Raw genomic sequence first — 16,585 nt, 5'->3', positions numbered from 1 at the left:
TCCCGACGTGCAGCCCCACAAGTACGCATGATCTCAGCGAGAAGGGTCTAGCAGGCTGCAAACCCAAGGGCAAAAAGCCCTCAGGAGATGGGAGATAAGCCAGGGAAGATCCTGGTGTCAACAGAAAAGTGAGGGAAATGGGAAATGGGAATATTTGCTGTCGCTGGTGGAAAAAACCCAAACAAACCAAACCTCAGCAAGGGGAAAAAAGAAGATAAAACACTTCCCTCGCAGGGCTGGTGTAAGGCAGGGCAAAAGCACTGCTTATCTGAAGTCTTTTCCTATTTAGCAGTATTTTGAAGAGCTAAAATATTTCCAGAAAGGTTAACGCTTGTGCTGCCAGAGAGCACAATATCTGACTTGGGAGAATAGACAGTATTAAAAGACAACTAGCTTGATGCCCTCGAGGTCAGAGCCAAGTTACATCTCTCCACCGTCCTGGAAAAGCCGCTTTTAACAGCATCAAAGCAAAATGCCTCAAATTTACAGTTGCATGAAACCTCCCCACAACCGCACGGCTCGACTGCTGCCCTTCGCTCCCTGTTCCCTGGCAGGCTTCCATGTGAAACAAAGGCAACCGCGGGGCTGCGCAGGAATTTGGAGCTGGGTGGAGAGGCTTTTGCCGAGTTATTGTTTTGGGCAGAGGGGTAGGAGGAAAGGGAGCGCAAGAGAGCCAAGACTGAAAATGCAGATCTGAGGTAGGAATTAGCACTAACTCCCAAAGCTGTGTGGCTCAGAGGGTGGGTTTTAGTGGTGGTGGGGCTGGAAAAGGTTTGGTGCTGTTATTAGGGGAGAAAAAGCTGTACAATTTACCCCCTCCATATCCAGACATCCTGAACAAACAGCAGAGGTCCAAAGGGGATACGCCACCTCCGCTGTCCCCGCTTCACAGAAGAGGGAAGAAGGTAGAACACACCTCCATCCCCAACAGCACCAGGGGCCTAATTAATATTTCTAATCAAGTAGCACGCAAACATGAAGCATCATTAAATCCACAGGCCAAACCTACAGGGATTTCTGCCACCCCCAGTAATTCTAAAGCAAGACACGAACGCGCTCATACAAAACTCCTGTTAAGGTCTTGCATCCTCTTATTTTCATGCCGTTTATTCTCAATATGGCAAAGATTAAGCACTCACAGAAGAAACCTGACATCTGTCAGGATTATTCACCTCCACCACAGTACATGCACTGTCGATGACATTTAATCACGCTGTTCTCCTTTGCCTTCAGGAACCTGAGCGGTTCCTGCGGGATCCTGGCTGCGAATCCCAATGCTCCCGCTGCCGCACGCAGCTCCCAGCCAGATGATCTCCTCCTAACCCCTTCCCATCTCATCTCGCTGGTTAAGGTAGCGAGGTCTGAGCAGGCACAGGGGTGGGATCATCAGGCTAATCTTAATTTAAGTGCTAGGAAAGCCCAGGGGTTTCACTGGTCATGACACTAAGTTGCCATATGGCACCTTTGGGGGCTCATGGACAGCGGTCACAAAAGGGGCTTCAAGCAAAACCCCGACTCCTGGCCCACCTGGAGCATCACAGGATGAGACGGAGAGGCCAAGAGAGTCAAAGCTCACTTACCTGGTACTTCGATTGTCAGAGATTTCTCCCGGGTTTGCAGCCTGTATACCAGCATGTAAGCATTGCGTGAGCAGTGAGTCCCTTTCCCGCACTTAGGTTTACGAGTCTGGGATTTAGAAGGTTCCGCTGTGGTACAGAAGGCAAAACATAATAAACACACAAGCTCACTTACTGACTCTCTGTTAACGGGACGAGTTTGCCACCTAGCCGGCTTCCCTCTCTCTGCTGCGCTCTGCCAGGCCTCTTTTTGCCAAGCACTGGGCTTGCCATGAGCCAAAAATTGTATCCCAAAGCAAGACCCAAATCCCTCTGGCATTTCTGGAGGCAGGGTAATTCAAAGGGACTAAAATTAGGAGTCTGCTCTGAACCACAATTCTGCACGAGCCTTTCTTCTCTCCCCAATTAAACCTCACTGAGCCAAAAGTAGCTCTTGCAAAAACATCCTTTCTCCCCTCTGCCTCTTGTTCTGGTGTCATGACACCAAAGAACAGAGACAAACCCTCAGAGAAAATCTTATTTACAGGTGATTATGTATGAAAAAACACATGCCCTTCTGTTGATCAACAAAGCTTTCAGGGAGCGAACAGCCACAGAAACAGTCAATTCAGAGCAGCTGGTGGTGCGATGTAAACTCGTGTTGCAAGAGTTGCCATTTCCAGACAGACTGCCAGGCAAGGAAAAAACACTTACCTACAGCTGCAGCTTCAAAAAAATCAACCAGGTTTTTTATTAAAAAAAATAAAGGAACAACCCTCCATGGATCAAACTCTAAATGGAACACTGAAATATTAAGGAAAGTGTGTGTCTTTCCAAAATTCTGGAAAAATTCACATGCCTCTCCCACCACACCATCCAGAGGACTTCCTAGACACTCTTTATTTGCATTTTCTCCAAATATTTTCTAAATTGTTCCCATCTGCGTGGCCAGGCCACAGGACTCTCCCCACAGCAGACCTCTGTTTTACGTTACCGACCTTCTCCTGGTGTTGCATGCATTTTTAACAAAGAAGAGTCTCAGTTTTGCTTGGAGTAGGCAAATAACATCAGCACTTGATAAAAAGTGCTTGATAAAAGACTCCCAGCCTGCAGAGGCTTCTAAACACACTTTACTTATATTCTTCAAGCAGCCTTGTATTTCAGCAAGAATACTTACTTCCGGTTAAGCATAAACCTTTACAAGACCAAGGCCACAGCAGATTATTTACATCTTATTTTGCTACACTGGGTAACTTGGGAGATTAAAAAGAAAGGCTGAGAAGTTCTTATTTCCTTTCAGGGCTTATTTTTCTATCTTACACCACTAGATGTCTAGCCAGCTTTACAATCTAGTTGCAACCAAGCAGCCGGCAAACATTAACAGGATGACAAAGCTGCTCCGGTGGCAGCCAGCGTTTATATACATCGTGATGAAACGCAAGAAAGTGTTTACTAGCAAGAGAGCTGAAAATAAAGCAGCATCACAAAGATGCATGCATGGAAGGAAATGGGAGAGGGAAGCTAATGCCCCATGACTGCTCGAGGGCATGCTCAGGCTGACATGGCTTTACAACAAACTAAGGGAGCAAATACATCTGAGGGTGTCTTTTCATTACTCTGTTACTTAAGGATCCTTTAAAGAAAGGCAACATTTCATAAAGTCCAATTGCAGCAAAGCATGAGCATCCTGGTGGGCTAGTGTTTCTTGGAATGGGTTGCTTGCACTGTAAGTGCAATTTCTGGCACTAACTTCCCCTTTTCCAGATACTGCAAAGCATCCTGTGCTAAGGAATGCTGAGTGACTGCAAAACTGAGCACTCAAAATGCCAATTTAATGCTGAACCACTCCTATATATTGACCCGCAGACCAAGAAACTTGCAGGTCCAGCCTCAGCCCAAGCTCTCCAATAAATCAAGACCCTGTGCTGTCCAGGGAAGATGGTTATCTGGGGCAGTACTGGGACACCGGCGCAAGGTGAGACAACAATGGTAAAACAGAAGAGTGCGAAGAACTAAAAAGTGCAAAGTAAACTGGCAGTTTTAGCTTCCAAGCCGTTATTTGGATCAAGAGTTTTTACGAAGACTCTTTATAGCCTCTAAGTAAAACACTTCGGTGGAAATAAAAACATAACGCGTTAAGGAAACTGAAAGTAATCTTGTTATCTGTTCCTAAGCCTCCTTTTGCACACTGGCCAAGGAAGCGGCAACTTGCCTGTTTCATCCCGATAGGCAACTGCTGCCTGAGTTATCAGCATCTTATCTGCCATGTGGCAGGCAAGAGAAATACTAGAGAAACCGATCACGAGGTGTGCATAAACACTCACACAGGGCTGAAATGAAGAAAATCTGGCTGCAATTAACAGAATTGCCGTTTCACACGTTACTCCCAAGCTGTGACAGCATGCGTAGGAGCACTTTTGTTTTAAGAGTAACAGGGCCTCCACATATTCAGCCTCCGTGTTTTTGGTGAAAAGAGTTATTTTAAAAGGGCACTCACAACTTAAAGGTTTTACCTAGATCTTCCTCAATCCCCAACTGCAGTTTCTTCCCCTCCATCTTTTCTATGTCTTCATCATTAAACTTGTACCACTCCCCCGTCTGTGGATCCTTCACATGGGCAATGTAGTGCCCGGAGTATGCGCTCACACCTCGGTGTATGAGGACAGCACTAAGTTCATACACGTAGACACCATCTGGAAGGGAAGCAGCAGTTACACAGTGCTCTAGATGAAACAGTGCAGATCTTTTCTTTCCAAGCGCTTAACGTTTTCGCAAGGCAGCAGACAAAGACTGCACTTGAACTTGAATCTCTCCAAGACCTCACTAAGTAGGTTGTGGCTTCCACAACCCACTTAGCAAGGCGGTTATTTGAAATGCAGGCTTCAAACAACTCTTGACGTAATTTTCCATCAAAAAGGGAATTCAGAGGAGATCTCCTCTCATCTGCCAAGGGGCAGTGGGTGAAGTTAACAAAACACAGTGCACAGAACTCACTTTTTTGTTCCATGAAAGGCTCCATGTCAAGCAGCTCAGAGAAGCCGATGTAGGTGTTCAGCTTTTTCTTATGGCCAGTTTGTCTGTACAGAGACAAAGCTTCGGTTCAGGGGACAGCAATAACAGTTCACAACTCAAAATAACTCCCCTTGAAACCCACTGAACATCCCCAGAGAAGCTTACGCACGCACTCAATCCTCAATCTCTCAAATTAATGCAGAAAGAGCAGAGCAGATGACTTCCCAAACAGCTTCCATGCAACCCAGGGTGCTCCCATTTCTACAGCATGCGCTCCAGTGAGAGGCTTACCTGTCAAACACGAAACGCATCAGCTGCAGGTTGAGTGTGCAGGGAAGACTTAGCAGCCTGATCTTCCTCGTGGCATTCTGCTTACTCTGACAAGTTTCGCAAAAATAACGATTGTCCCCTTCTAATTTTTCTTCCTAGCGGGGAGGGGAGGCAGAAAAAAAGGTCTTGAGAACAGGTGACCACTGAAAAGTCAACCAGTCCCAGCTACTCAACAGCTGGAGACTGAAAAACACCAAAGTTGTTTTAACCATTTAAGTCCCTACCAAGCTGCTTTCCAGAATCATCTCTTAGTTAAAAATGCATGCTAATAAATGCGCTTTACAGCATGGCCATAGTAGGCTGCTCTCACTTGAAGGAAAATTTCAGACTGAATCAAGCCCCATTCCTAGTTCTCAGGTCACTTACAAGACTGTCAAGTTTTCTCCCTGCTTGACTGAGTTGGTTTATACCAATGAGGGCTATGGAAAAAGAAAATAATTAAATCACCCTTTTACGAGCTCACATGGACCGAGTTAATGTAAAGCCACATTTTAGCCTGGAAACTACAATCCTCTTATGCCCAGCAACACTAACATCACTACATAAGAGTTATTGTCCACGCCCAAGTAGATCCAATAGCAGGATTAGGCCAGAGGAGAACTCCAACTGCCCTAAACAAGGTCACCCGGTTGTTTCATTTGAAGGAGGAGCAGACAAACTTGAAAGTTCACTGTTTCAGGATTTTAATGCACATACACAAACCAGTCTTTTTTCATAGCAGACCTTCCGCAAGCAGAGTGACCGGTTTGCTGAGTGCATCAGTGAAGCTGCTGCCCAACAGCCAGACAGGTGAGGTACAGAGTCACGTTTCAGGTTAGCTCTGTCCCAAATATTTGTAGTTGAATCCACACCTCGAATCTTTAACATGCCAGATCTTAACTTAAGATCTAGGCAAATTTTCAAGTCGAATTAAGAGCACTTGCAGCTGTTCCCCCAGCTATTCCCAGCCCTCCCTAGTATTTTTGAGAGCACTTTAGAGCAGGGAATGTCTCCTGTTGCTATGCAGATGAGCACCGATATAGAAAACACAAAAAGCAGCCATTCTCCCAGTGCTATCCATGACAAAGTACGCAGGGACTTTTTGTCAGACTTTAAGGACTTTTTCCCAACTTTGCTGGGAAAGTATTTTAACTAAACGTGCGACTTTCAAGTGCTCTTTAAAGCCGTAATATGTACATGTCCTATGCTCTGGTCCGAGCCACTCCTTGCTGGCATGACTCAATCCTCATTTTCTGAGTCCACAGAAAAAAAACATTTCCTTTTGGATGCATCTCACCGAGACAACTCAGTTGCTTTGCTCTGATACCGACCTCAAAGGCTGTTAATTGAAGGAAGGAATTAAAATACTTTGCTAAGAATAGCAGGACTCAAAGAACAACATGCTTATACCTTAAGAAATTCCGTTATACAGTCAGTCAACTGCTTGTGCCCTTGGATGTTTAACTCCAGTTCGTAAAATTTAGACACAAGTTTGGACTCCCTGCCACACTGGTTGCAGCTAGGATTAAAAAAAAAAGACAAAAACACATGAGGACAGTTCACTGGTTCCTGTGTCTGAACTCCCCAGCCCCTAGTAAAATACTCCTTGAGCTATAAAACCAGGAGAAAAAGTTAAGTCAGAGTTAATGCGGATCACACCCCTACACCACAAAAACTCTGCAACAAGGTGTAAACAGGATAATAGCATCTACCAGGAAAAACAGGAGCACCTGCTTGCAACTTGCATACACCATTTTATATCATTTTTGAGGTGACATCCACAGCTCTGAGAATGCAGGAATGAAAATACAACACCCGAGTACACTATTTTCTGGGTGCAGGACTTTACGTTCCATTAACTCACTTGCAGGTTTAATTGGTAAATTTTCATTAAAGGATTAAAAGCAGCTGGAGAACTGCAACACCACCATGTGCACAGAATCAGGAAACCTAAAAGCTAAAAACCTCTCACGAAATGTTTTGGCAGAAGCTTACCTGCCTGCTCCAGTTGTTAGGAGGGATCTTCCCCCCCGGCTCAACTACTTCTAAAATGTTTAAATATTTAATTTACAGAAAGGTTCTTCCCAAAGACCAAATACTTACACCGTGACATAGGCGTACTCTCCACAGAACTGCTTTTGCACTATGTTTCGAACATCTGGGTTTTTTTGTTTGGATAAAGTGTCTTCCAGCAGTGACATGAACAGCTTTGAAAACTCCTGGGCATCCTAGAAGAGAAAGCCAAGTCCATTAACAATACACCACAGCACAAAGCCCAATCACAACCTTGTCACTAATTTACGGCAAATTACTCAGAGCCCTACACACAGGCTGCACAGAGACTCCAGTGTGTACTGAATAGAAAAAAGACCAGTCGGCAGAACTAAAGAAAAAGAGGAATTTGTCTAAAAGGAGCGCGAGGCCACCAGCGTGAGACCACGGCGTGAGTTAACTTGGCTCCCGGCCAGCCGCACCGGGTGGTTTGACTTCTGCCCCGCTCCTTGCAGGGCTCTGGAAGGAAAAAAAACCTCCTGCAGAGCTTTCTATCCCATTAATGCTCATTTTTCAAAGCTCGGCATGCAATACAAGCTGTCCCTGCTTGCATTGTAGGTGAGAAGAAAAATAAAAACACCCCAAAAATAAGAAGCTGCCCTGTAGATTCATCCCTTCCTGCCAGGCTTGGGAGCTTCCCCACACTCATCTCAGGGCCTTCCTCTCCCACCCTGGCTCTCCTTTGCTCTCCCCTATGGAAAACAAAAGGGCTTTGGCTCCTCCCAGCTGTCCTTTAGTATCCCTGGTCGGTAGTGACTGCTTCCTTCCCCTCCCGCATCCTACTGAGGAAACGCACGCCGGCGCTCGGGCTCTTCCTCTTCCCAAAGTGCATTTTCAAGCCGTGCCCTTCTCCTGAGCCAGCTTTGGCAAAAGCCCCACAGGATCTGTCTGTGGCACTCACCCCTCTCTAACCATGCTTTCTCTGCCTCGCATGCTCACATTGGACCTTGGCTGGCTCCTGGTGACCCGACCAAATGCCTTCTTGCCCTGTGAGGGCCCTTCAACCCCTGCTGCACTACCTACCCGGGAGGAGCAGCCCATAAAGCACCTGCGAAAAGACCCTCACAGCAGCTTCAGCTCCCACCCCACACAGTGCTGGGGTCGATCAGGCACTAACAAAGCTCCTTGTCCCCATCCCATCACTCCCTGGGCTCCTCCTGATCTCCCACACCGATGGGAAGGGCCCAGAGCACCGCTTCTCCCTTTGTGTTTGTACCAAGCAGCAGAACCCAGCTTGGAGATGCTAAAATAACATAAAATGGCAGTTTCATGCTGCTTTAAAGAGGATAATTACTTGAGGGGCATGCCTCAAACCTACCTGCTGCTGTCCCGTGTCCAAGCCCAGCGCTTTAACGAAGCCAGAGGGATCAATGTATCGCCTTTTGCTGTTCTGCAGCAAGGCGAACAAGTACTGAAGGTGTTCACAAATGGTCTGAGGCTCATAGTCTATTAAAAACAACAAGTTGCACAAGTTACAGCAAGTCATTCAAGGCAAGAGATAATTGTTCCAAGTAATTTGCTTGTTCTTTCTTTGTACGGGTAAATTTAATGATTAGAAATGATATGATTTTTAAAAGCTGTTTTAAATTATCATGAGAACCAAAGCGGTTCATGTCTCTGATGAGAGTGAAGTCCCAGTGTGGGCCAGGTATCATGGAATCAGTCAGGTTGGAAAAGACCCTAAAAATCAAGTCCAACCATAAACATCCCACAATGCCTAGTGCAAGCTGTGAGCGAACAGTTTAAGCAGTGTGCGCTGATTACCCTGTAGCAACAGCTTCTTTTTTACCCTAAATGGTGAGACATCATTTAAAAATGCCATAAAAACAGGAACAGAAGTAATCAGGAAGCTGCCTGACCCAGAGTGCACCTATAGCAACATACCATACATGAAGGTATGTCACCTGAGCCTGTCGCATCTGCTGTGAGGGCACTGGGAGTCTCATTTGTATCGGGGACCTAAATTTTCGCCCTCCCATGGGACAAGTGCGGCTCCACGGTAGTGCAGATCAGCCCCAACCCACGTGCTTCCACCCCCAGCACCATAATTAAGCTGGGAAACAGTGTGGGAAGCAGCCCGGCGAGAAATGAACCCAAATCTGATTTTTCAACCAGATCGGGATCACTCTGATTTAAGAAATAACTTGAGTAAAGGACAGTTTATTCCTAAAAGCCAGGTGATAGACTCAAAAACAATGGTATGGAGATTGGACAAGTGGTTGGAGCTTCACCTATAGATTCTCCCAATAAATGTTATCCCAAAGCCGACGCCAGCGTGTAAAATTTTAGGAGAAAACGAGCAAAACCATTCCCGTTCACAGCAGATGACCTTCCACCCACCTTTGTCTTTCGGGATGCCCTCTCCGGCCACATACTCGCTGCAGGTGCTGGGACACAAATAGAGAGCTTGCCGGAGCTCCAAGTTAAGAAACCACATCTGCAAGAAAGTGTTCACGTAGCACGTGGCGCCGAGGTTCGTTAAGCCCACAAATGCATTCTGGTGTAAGAGAGAAAGCAACAGTCATCACTCGCCACTGCAGAGGAGCAAGCAGAAATCCAGCAGTTGGAGCAGCCACTTTACGGCTGTTTGTTGGGAAAACACCGCTCCGGCATCGTACAAACAGCCGCATCCCAAATTCCCGGGCTACACAGGGACATGAGGTGTCACCTCCCCTTGTCCCCATCATCCCTGGGGGACCAGGAAGGGCAGAGGATGATTTTTGGGAGAGAGGGGACTACCTTCTTGCGACGCTCGCAGTTGGGGTCATCGATGTTGTGGAAGCTGTTCTCGTCTATCTCGCCCAGCCAGACGTGCTCCCCGATGCCCACCAGGCAGTTGGGGTTCCCCCGGCAGTTCCTCCTGTAGAATCAGCACCCACCCTGTCACCCCTGCAGAAGGGACACTGCTGTCCCTTGGAGGGTGGGTGTGTGACCATGGGGGATAAGAACAACAAGGGGGACCCCATAATGCTAAACAGAGTGAATAAGATGGGACAGGGGTCCCCCACACCCCCTAAAAATGGTGGCTAGGGAAGAACAAGGAAACGCCAAGGGATGGAGAACCAGAGGGAAGAAAAAAGGGGGACCCCAGGGAAGAGTACAGGACCTGGGGGGCGGGGGGGTGTCCCTGTATCTGGGGAGCCAGGCAGGGAGAGGGGTCACCCACAACCCTAGGGGGGGTGTCCCTGTGTCTGGGAAGCCAGGCAGGAAGAGGGGTCCCCCACAACCCTGGAGAGGGTCCCTGTATCTGGGAAGCCAAGCAGGGAGAGGGGTCCCCCACAACCCTAGTGGGGGTGTCCCCTGTGTCTGGGGAGCCAGGCAGGGAGAGGGGTCCCCCACAACCCCAGGGAATGGGAGTCCCAAAAAAGGGAAGGGGGGGCAGGGGGGTCCCCATCGACCCTGAGGGACCCAGAAAACCCACAGTGCTTCCCCAACCTCATGGGAGGGAGGAGGAACGTGAAGTTCCCCCCCGCCCCGGGAGGTGAGGAGCCCAGAGAAGGGAAAGGGGGACCACCCAGACCCCACATAAGGGGGGGGAAGGGAGGAAGTTTGGGGTCCCCTGCAGCCCCGAGGGACCAGGTACGGGGCGAGGAGGAAGCAGAGGGCCGCCCCGGGAGGGGAGAGGGCCCGGGGTGGGGGGGTCCCGGGCGGTACCGGCAGGCTCCGCGCTGGCAGGGCTCCAGCCCGACGCGGTAGGCCGCTTCGATGTGCTCCTGCGCCACCGCCTCGGGCGGCACCGTCTCGGTCCAACGCCACGCCGCCTTCTCCAGCTGCAACCGCGGCGCCATCGCCGCCGACCCCCCCCACCCCACCCCCCCAACTTCTCCGGCCCGGGCCGGCCCCGGCCCCGGCCCGGTCCCGCCCGGCCCCTCCCGCCGCCGCCGCCGCCGCCGCCGCCGCCGTCAAGGCCGGTGACGCCACACGCGCGACGGGCTGACAGGCGCGAGGCGTTGACGGTTACGGGCTGCGACGCGCGACGCGCCTGGAGGGGCGGGGCCTGCACGCCTCGCGGGACGTGGGGACTCTCCCCCCCCCCGGTCCCCCTCACACTAAACCCCTTCCGGATCCCCGTACCGTACCCACACACACCGCACCCCCCCGGTACCCCCATACCATACCCCCCCGGACCCTCACACCCTTCCAACCCCGTACCATACCCCCCCCAGATCCATACCCCTTGCTACACTCCCATAACGTACCCCCACCCCCCATACCATACCCCTCTGTACCCTGCCCTCCCTGTACCCCCATACCGTAGTCCCCATACCCCCCCACACCACAGCCTCCCCTCTGGACTCTCATACCATACGCAGCTTCGCCCCCGCACCATACCCCCCCCATACCATAACCCCCCGAACTCCCATAACCCCTATACCATACCCACCCGAATCCTCACACGAAATGCCTTCTGGATCCCCATACCATACCCCCCAATACCATACCCCCCCATACTCTCACCCCCCATACGACACACCCGCATACCATACCCCCCATACCTTACTCCCCCATAGCCTCCCACCCCACCCACCCCCATACCATACCCCCCCATACCCCCTTACCCCCCCCACCATACCCCCTCTATACCTTACCCCCCTGTATCCCCACACCATATGCCCCCATACTATACCCCCCATACCCCTTGCCACACTCCCATACCATACCCCCCACCCCCCATACCATACACCCCCATCCTATACCCCCCAATACCATAATCCTTCCATCCCAACCCCCCCCATACTCCCCCGCCGGCGCAGCACCCCCAAACACGGCCACCGCGCTGGTTCTCTCTCCTTTAATAGCTGTCCCCGCGGGGGGGTCCCCGCCAGCACCCCGATTGTCCCTCGCGTCCCCACCCCGTCGCCACCCCAGGGGGGCACCCGGGCGGCCCGGCCGCCCCAGCACAGTTTCAGGGGGGCTGATGTGGGGGAGGGGGGTGTAAACATTTTTGGGGGTCCCGGCCCCCCCCCCCCGAGTCACCCCGGGGCAGCAAAGCACCGTTTCCTCCTGGCTTTTTTTTTTTTTTGGAATAAGATTGGCCAAATTCCCCCCAAAATATATTTTGGCGGGGGTTAGGAGGGGCAGGGGGGGGGCGGGGGAGCCCCCCACCGCGCCATGCCGCAGGTCGATGGGGTGCCGGGGGGTCCCGGCGGGCGCCAGCGCCAGCCCCCGCAGGCACCCAGTGATGCCGGAGGTGAATTTGCCGGCCGTCAGGCTGCGGGGGTCCGGAGCGCCGCCTGCGGGGGGGACACAAGGGGACACGTGGGTGCGAGGGCACCCGGTGGGCTCACCTGGTGTCCTCTCCTGTGTCCCATCCCATGTCCATCCCACATCCTGTCCCACGTCCACCCCGTGTCCAGCCCACATCCCATCCCATGTCTGTCCCATCCCATGTCCATCCCATGTCTCATCCCATGTCCATCCCATGTCCCATCCTGTGTCCCGTCCCATGTCCCAGCCTATATCCATCCCATGCCCTGTCCCATGTCCCGTCCAGTGTCTGTCCCATGTCCCATCATGTGTTCTCTTCCCATGGCCATCCTGTGTCCCATCCCAAGTCTCATCCCACATCCTATCGGTGTCCACCCCACGTCCACCCTGCGCCCCCTCCCATGTTCCATCATGTGTCCCCTTCCCGTGTGCCCACCCTGTGTCCCATCTAGTGTCCATCCCATGTCCCGCGCCTTTCCGTGTCCCACCCCATATCCCCTCCCGTGTCCTGTCCTGGGTCCCATCCCAAGTCCCATCATGTAACCCCTCCCATGACCCATCCCATGTCCCATCCTGTGCTCTGTCGCATGTCCCGTGTCCCATCCCATGTCCCCTCCTGTGTCCCACCACGTGTCCCAGCCCATGTCCCATCATGTGTCCCACCCCCTGCCCATCCCCTATCCCACCCCAGGTCTCACCCCATGTCCCGCCCCATGTCCCACCCTGTGTCCCTCCCTGTCCCACCCCAGGTCTCACCCCAGGTCTCACCCCATGTCCCACCCTGTGTCCATCCCCTGTCCCACCCCAGGTCTCACCCCGTGTCCCACCCCATGTCCCACCCTATGTCGCACCCTGCGTCCCACCCTGTCCCACCCCATGCCCCGCCATGTCCCCTGGGTGCCACCGTACCCACGTAGATGCTGCCCTGGGTGTTGGCCATGACGTTGGCTCCTGGTGACTGCCCGCTCACCGGCTCTTCCCCATCCACCTGCAGCCGCCCGTGCCGGCCCTCCCTGCACGGCACCCATCAGCACCCGCACCCTGACCCCCACCCTGACCCCCACCCTGGCCCCCACCCACCTCGTCACCGTCACCCGGTGCCACTCGCCGTCGTTGATGGGGTCTTCGGAGACGATGCTGGCCTCACCGCTGCCCAGCTGGTAGCTGCAGGGGTGACGTGGGCTCAGCACAGCGGGCACCCTGGGGTGGCATAGGGCACCCTTGGGTGGCACGGGGCACCCCGGGGTGACACCGGGTCCCCCCGCTCACCTGAACACCAGGTGCCCGTCCTTCAAGCCGAGGCCGATGAAGTCTTTGGCTTTGCCACCCTCGCCGGGCTCCTGTGGGCGCAGCGGGGCGGTGAGCGGGGTGGGGGGTACCCTGACCCCCACCCTAAGGGGGCTCAGCACCCCGGTCCCCTCCCCAGCGATGCCCTCCACCCCGCTCACCGCCCCGTGCCACAGCAGCAGCCCGTCGGCACTGCCCGTCCGCAGCTCCAGCTCGATGGTCTCGGGCGCCTCGGGTGGGCTGCAAGGAGAGGGGCATGGTTCGGTGGGTGCAGCACCCCAGGGTGGTGCAGCACCCTGAGAAGGGTGCAATAGTGCAATGGGTGCAGCACCCCAGGAGGGGTGCAATGCCGTGATGGGTGCAGCACTCTGGGAAGGGCACAATGCCATTCTGGGTGCAGCGCCCCGGGAAGGGTGTTAAATGGCAATGGGTGCAACGCTGTGGGAAGGGGTGCAGCACCCTGTGAGGGTGCAATGCTGCAGGAAGGAAGGGTGCAATGCAGTGGGAAGGGTGCAGCACCCCAGGAAGTATGCAACGCTGCAATGGGTGCAACACCATGGCAAGGGTGCAATGCTGAGATGGGTGCAACATCGCAATGGGTGCAACGCTGCTGGAAGGGGTGTAGCATCCTGGGGGGGGTGCAACGCCATGATGGGTGCAACAAGGTGGGAAAGGTGCAATGCTGGAGTAGGTGCAATGCTGCAGAAAGGGGTGCAGCACCCTAGAAGGGTGTGATGGCATGGGAAGGGGTGCAATGCTGTGATGGGCGCAACACTGCAATCAGTGCAATGCTGTGCTGGGTGCAATGCTGCATTGGGTGCAATACTGCAGGAAGGGTACAATGCTGCGATGGGTGCAAGGCTGCGACGGGTGCAATGCTGCAATGAGTGCAACACCACAGGAAGGGTGCAGTGCTGCGATGGGTGCAACGCTGTGATGGGTGCAATGCTGCAGTCAGGGTGCAACACTGCAGGAAGTGGTGCAATGCCTTAAAAAAGGGTGCAACTACCCAGGGAGGTTGCAGCACCCCAGGAAGGGTGCAGCACCCCGGGCAGGGTGCAATGCCGGCGTGGGGGTGTGGCACCCTGCTCGGGGGGCGCGGCACCCTGCTCGGGGGTACCCTGTCCCCGGCGTCACTCACCCACGGGGAAAGAGGTGACCGGGCAGGGCCAGGTAGGAGCCGTCCCGGAAAGCGGCGCTGAACTGTCCGGGGGCGTCTGCGGGCAGAAAGGGGGGGATAAGGGGGCGATAAGGGGGAGACCACGCCCAGCTGCCACACCCACGGCCCCACCTTTGGGTGCAAAAAGGGGGGGAAGTGGGTGCAGGCACCTACCTCCGCCCCCGCTGCCTTCCTGCCAGTCCTGCTCCAGCTCCGCTAGCGCCAAGCCTGCGGGTGAAGGGGGGTTGGGGACGGGGTGGCACATGTCCCCCCCATGTCCCCAGGTGTCTGTCCCCAAGCGTCCCCCGACTCACTGTGCTGGCAGTAGGGACCGGCGTAGCCCTGCGGGCAGAGGCAGGCGTTGCCCTTGCAGGTGCCGCCGTGCAGGCAGGGGTTGTGGTGCAGGCAGCGGTCCTCCTCCCGCTCGCAGCGTGGCCCTGGGGACAAGGAAGGTGACACCGGGTGACGTGGGTGGGTGCGAGGATGGTCAGATGCCCTCGGCTGACCTGCTGGCCCAGGGTTTGCCCTTGCACGCACACACACGTGCAAAGTGAGCATGCACACGAGGAGTGCGTGTGCACGCACAGTGCATGCACGCACGCACCGTACCTGTGCACGCACAGCACCCACAGTACACACTCGCACGTGCCGTGCACACGTGCAAACTGCACACAGATACGTGCAGATACATGCGTGCACGGCAGATGCACACATGTGCAGACTGCAGCCTGTGCATAGCACGCACGCATGCATGCCAACTGCACACACCGCACATGCACGCACAGCACATGCAGAGCAGATGCACACAGTGCACGCTGCACCCATGTGCAGCAGATGCACGCACGTGCAAACTGCACCCGGAGTGCACACAGGTGTGCACAGCACCCATGCATGTACAGCACCTGCATGCACACTCAACACATACACGCATGCACAGCACATGCACGCACTGCACACTACACACACACTCATGCAGATGCACCTGCTTGCAAACAGCATGCCTGCACCCCAGCACACATGCATGTGCAGCACGCATGTATGCACAGTGTGCATGCATGCACAGCAGACACATGCACACGTACATGCACAGTGCGCGGGCATGTGCAGCACACACAATATGCAGCCCACCCGCATGCACAGCACACGTGCACATACAGCATACACGCCTGCATAGTGCACATGGATGCGCAGCACACATGCACACGTGCGTGCACGGCACACCCCCATATGCAGCACGCGTGCACGCGCAGCCCACACGCTTGCACGCCCAGTCCACCCGCGTGCTCAGCGTGCGCGCGCACGCGCGCACACCAACCGCCCACAGCGCGCACGTGCAAACCGCACACGCGTGTCAGCACCCCGCGGGACTCACCGCTGAAGCCGGGTGGGCAGAGGCAGCGGTAGGCAGGGCTGCCGGGGCTGCCTGCAGGCAGGGGCAGGCAGCGACCCCCGTGCAGGCAGGCAGCCTGCAGGCAGGGCGAGCTCTGCCCGCACTGCCCCACGCCCCGGCTCCGCAGAAAGCTGTAGGACAAATCCACCTTCTTCCCATTGATGGAGACCTGGGGCGAGGGGGACACACCAAGGGAGGGGGGGTGTCAATCCCTGACCCCCCCAACCCCCGCCGAGGGGACCCTGGCCCCCCTGTCTCCCACTGGGGGGACCCAGATGTCCAGGACAGGCTTTTGGGGGGGACAGGGGGTGTCTCACCTCTCCAATGCAGCCCCGGAAGGAGGCGTTGGTTGGGGGGCGCAGGGGGGGTTCGGTGCCCCCCAGATAAAGGGGGGTGCGTAGGTTGAGACCTTGGCTCTTGCCGGGCGAAGAGCGTTTCACCGGGGCGGCGTCATCCACCACCAACGTCCCATCCTTGTGAACCCGCTCGGCCGTCACCCGGTGCCAGCGGCCAAGCGTCACCGGCTCGGTGCTGCGGAGAACTGCCAGGCCTGTGGGGATTTGATGGTGGCATCACGGGGGACACCGGGGGACACCAGGGATGCTTGGGGAC

General features: G+C 54.4%; 2 protein-coding genes across 5 annotated transcripts in view; both read right to left on the bottom strand.

Annotated features, from left to right (window-relative positions):
- USP48 (ubiquitin specific peptidase 48) overlaps nucleotides 1-10,744 on the bottom strand; it is a 30,402-nt gene extending 19,658 nt beyond the window's left edge. For 3 of the 4 annotated variants that reach the window (XR_011324172.1, XR_011324173.1, XM_069780421.1), the window contains exons 1-10: nucleotides 10,584-10,744; nucleotides 9,669-9,789; nucleotides 9,270-9,426; nucleotides 8,248-8,375; nucleotides 6,981-7,105; nucleotides 6,288-6,396; nucleotides 4,860-4,993; nucleotides 4,551-4,633; nucleotides 4,070-4,249; nucleotides 1,581-1,706 (exon numbers count right to left, since the gene is read on the bottom strand). Coding sequence is in view for 2 of the 4 variants with exons in the window: in XM_069780421.1 (XP_069636522.1) it covers nucleotides 1,581-1,706; nucleotides 4,070-4,249; nucleotides 4,551-4,633; nucleotides 4,860-4,993; nucleotides 6,288-6,396; nucleotides 6,981-7,105; nucleotides 8,248-8,375; nucleotides 9,270-9,426; nucleotides 9,669-9,789; nucleotides 10,584-10,717 (1,297 nt within the window). In the remaining 2 variants the exon portion in view is untranslated. The remainder of the gene's footprint in view (nucleotides 1-1,580; nucleotides 1,707-4,069; nucleotides 4,250-4,550; nucleotides 4,634-4,859; nucleotides 4,994-6,287; nucleotides 6,397-6,980; nucleotides 7,106-8,247; nucleotides 8,376-9,269; nucleotides 9,427-9,668; nucleotides 9,790-10,583) is intronic. The other variant, XM_069780420.1, reaches the window with a different exon arrangement.
- An 87-nt stretch (nucleotides 10,745-10,831) lies between these two features.
- The window catches only part of HSPG2 (heparan sulfate proteoglycan 2), a 41,413-nt gene continuing 35,659 nt past the window's right edge, over nucleotides 10,832-16,585 (bottom strand). The window contains exons 85-95 of the mRNA XM_069780379.1: nucleotides 16,291-16,523; nucleotides 15,956-16,142; nucleotides 14,898-15,020; nucleotides 14,758-14,811; nucleotides 14,566-14,641; nucleotides 13,586-13,664; nucleotides 13,407-13,477; nucleotides 13,218-13,301; nucleotides 13,047-13,150; nucleotides 11,657-12,163; nucleotides 10,832-10,911 (exon numbers count right to left, since the gene is read on the bottom strand). Of these exons, the coding sequence (XP_069636480.1) occupies nucleotides 10,832-10,911; nucleotides 11,657-12,163; nucleotides 13,047-13,150; nucleotides 13,218-13,301; nucleotides 13,407-13,477; nucleotides 13,586-13,664; nucleotides 14,566-14,641; nucleotides 14,758-14,811; nucleotides 14,898-15,020; nucleotides 15,956-16,142; nucleotides 16,291-16,523 (1,598 nt within the window). The remainder of the gene's footprint in view (nucleotides 10,912-11,656; nucleotides 12,164-13,046; nucleotides 13,151-13,217; nucleotides 13,302-13,406; nucleotides 13,478-13,585; nucleotides 13,665-14,565; nucleotides 14,642-14,757; nucleotides 14,812-14,897; nucleotides 15,021-15,955; nucleotides 16,143-16,290; nucleotides 16,524-16,585) is intronic.

Source organism: Haliaeetus albicilla, chromosome 4 (genome assembly GCF_947461875.1).
Source record: "Haliaeetus albicilla chromosome 4, bHalAlb1.1, whole genome shotgun sequence".
Classification (NCBI taxonomy): domain Eukaryota; kingdom Metazoa; phylum Chordata; class Aves; order Accipitriformes; family Accipitridae; genus Haliaeetus; species Haliaeetus albicilla.
The sequence above is the reverse complement of the archived record's forward strand: the minus strand, read 5'-3'. Positions and strand labels throughout refer to the sequence as shown.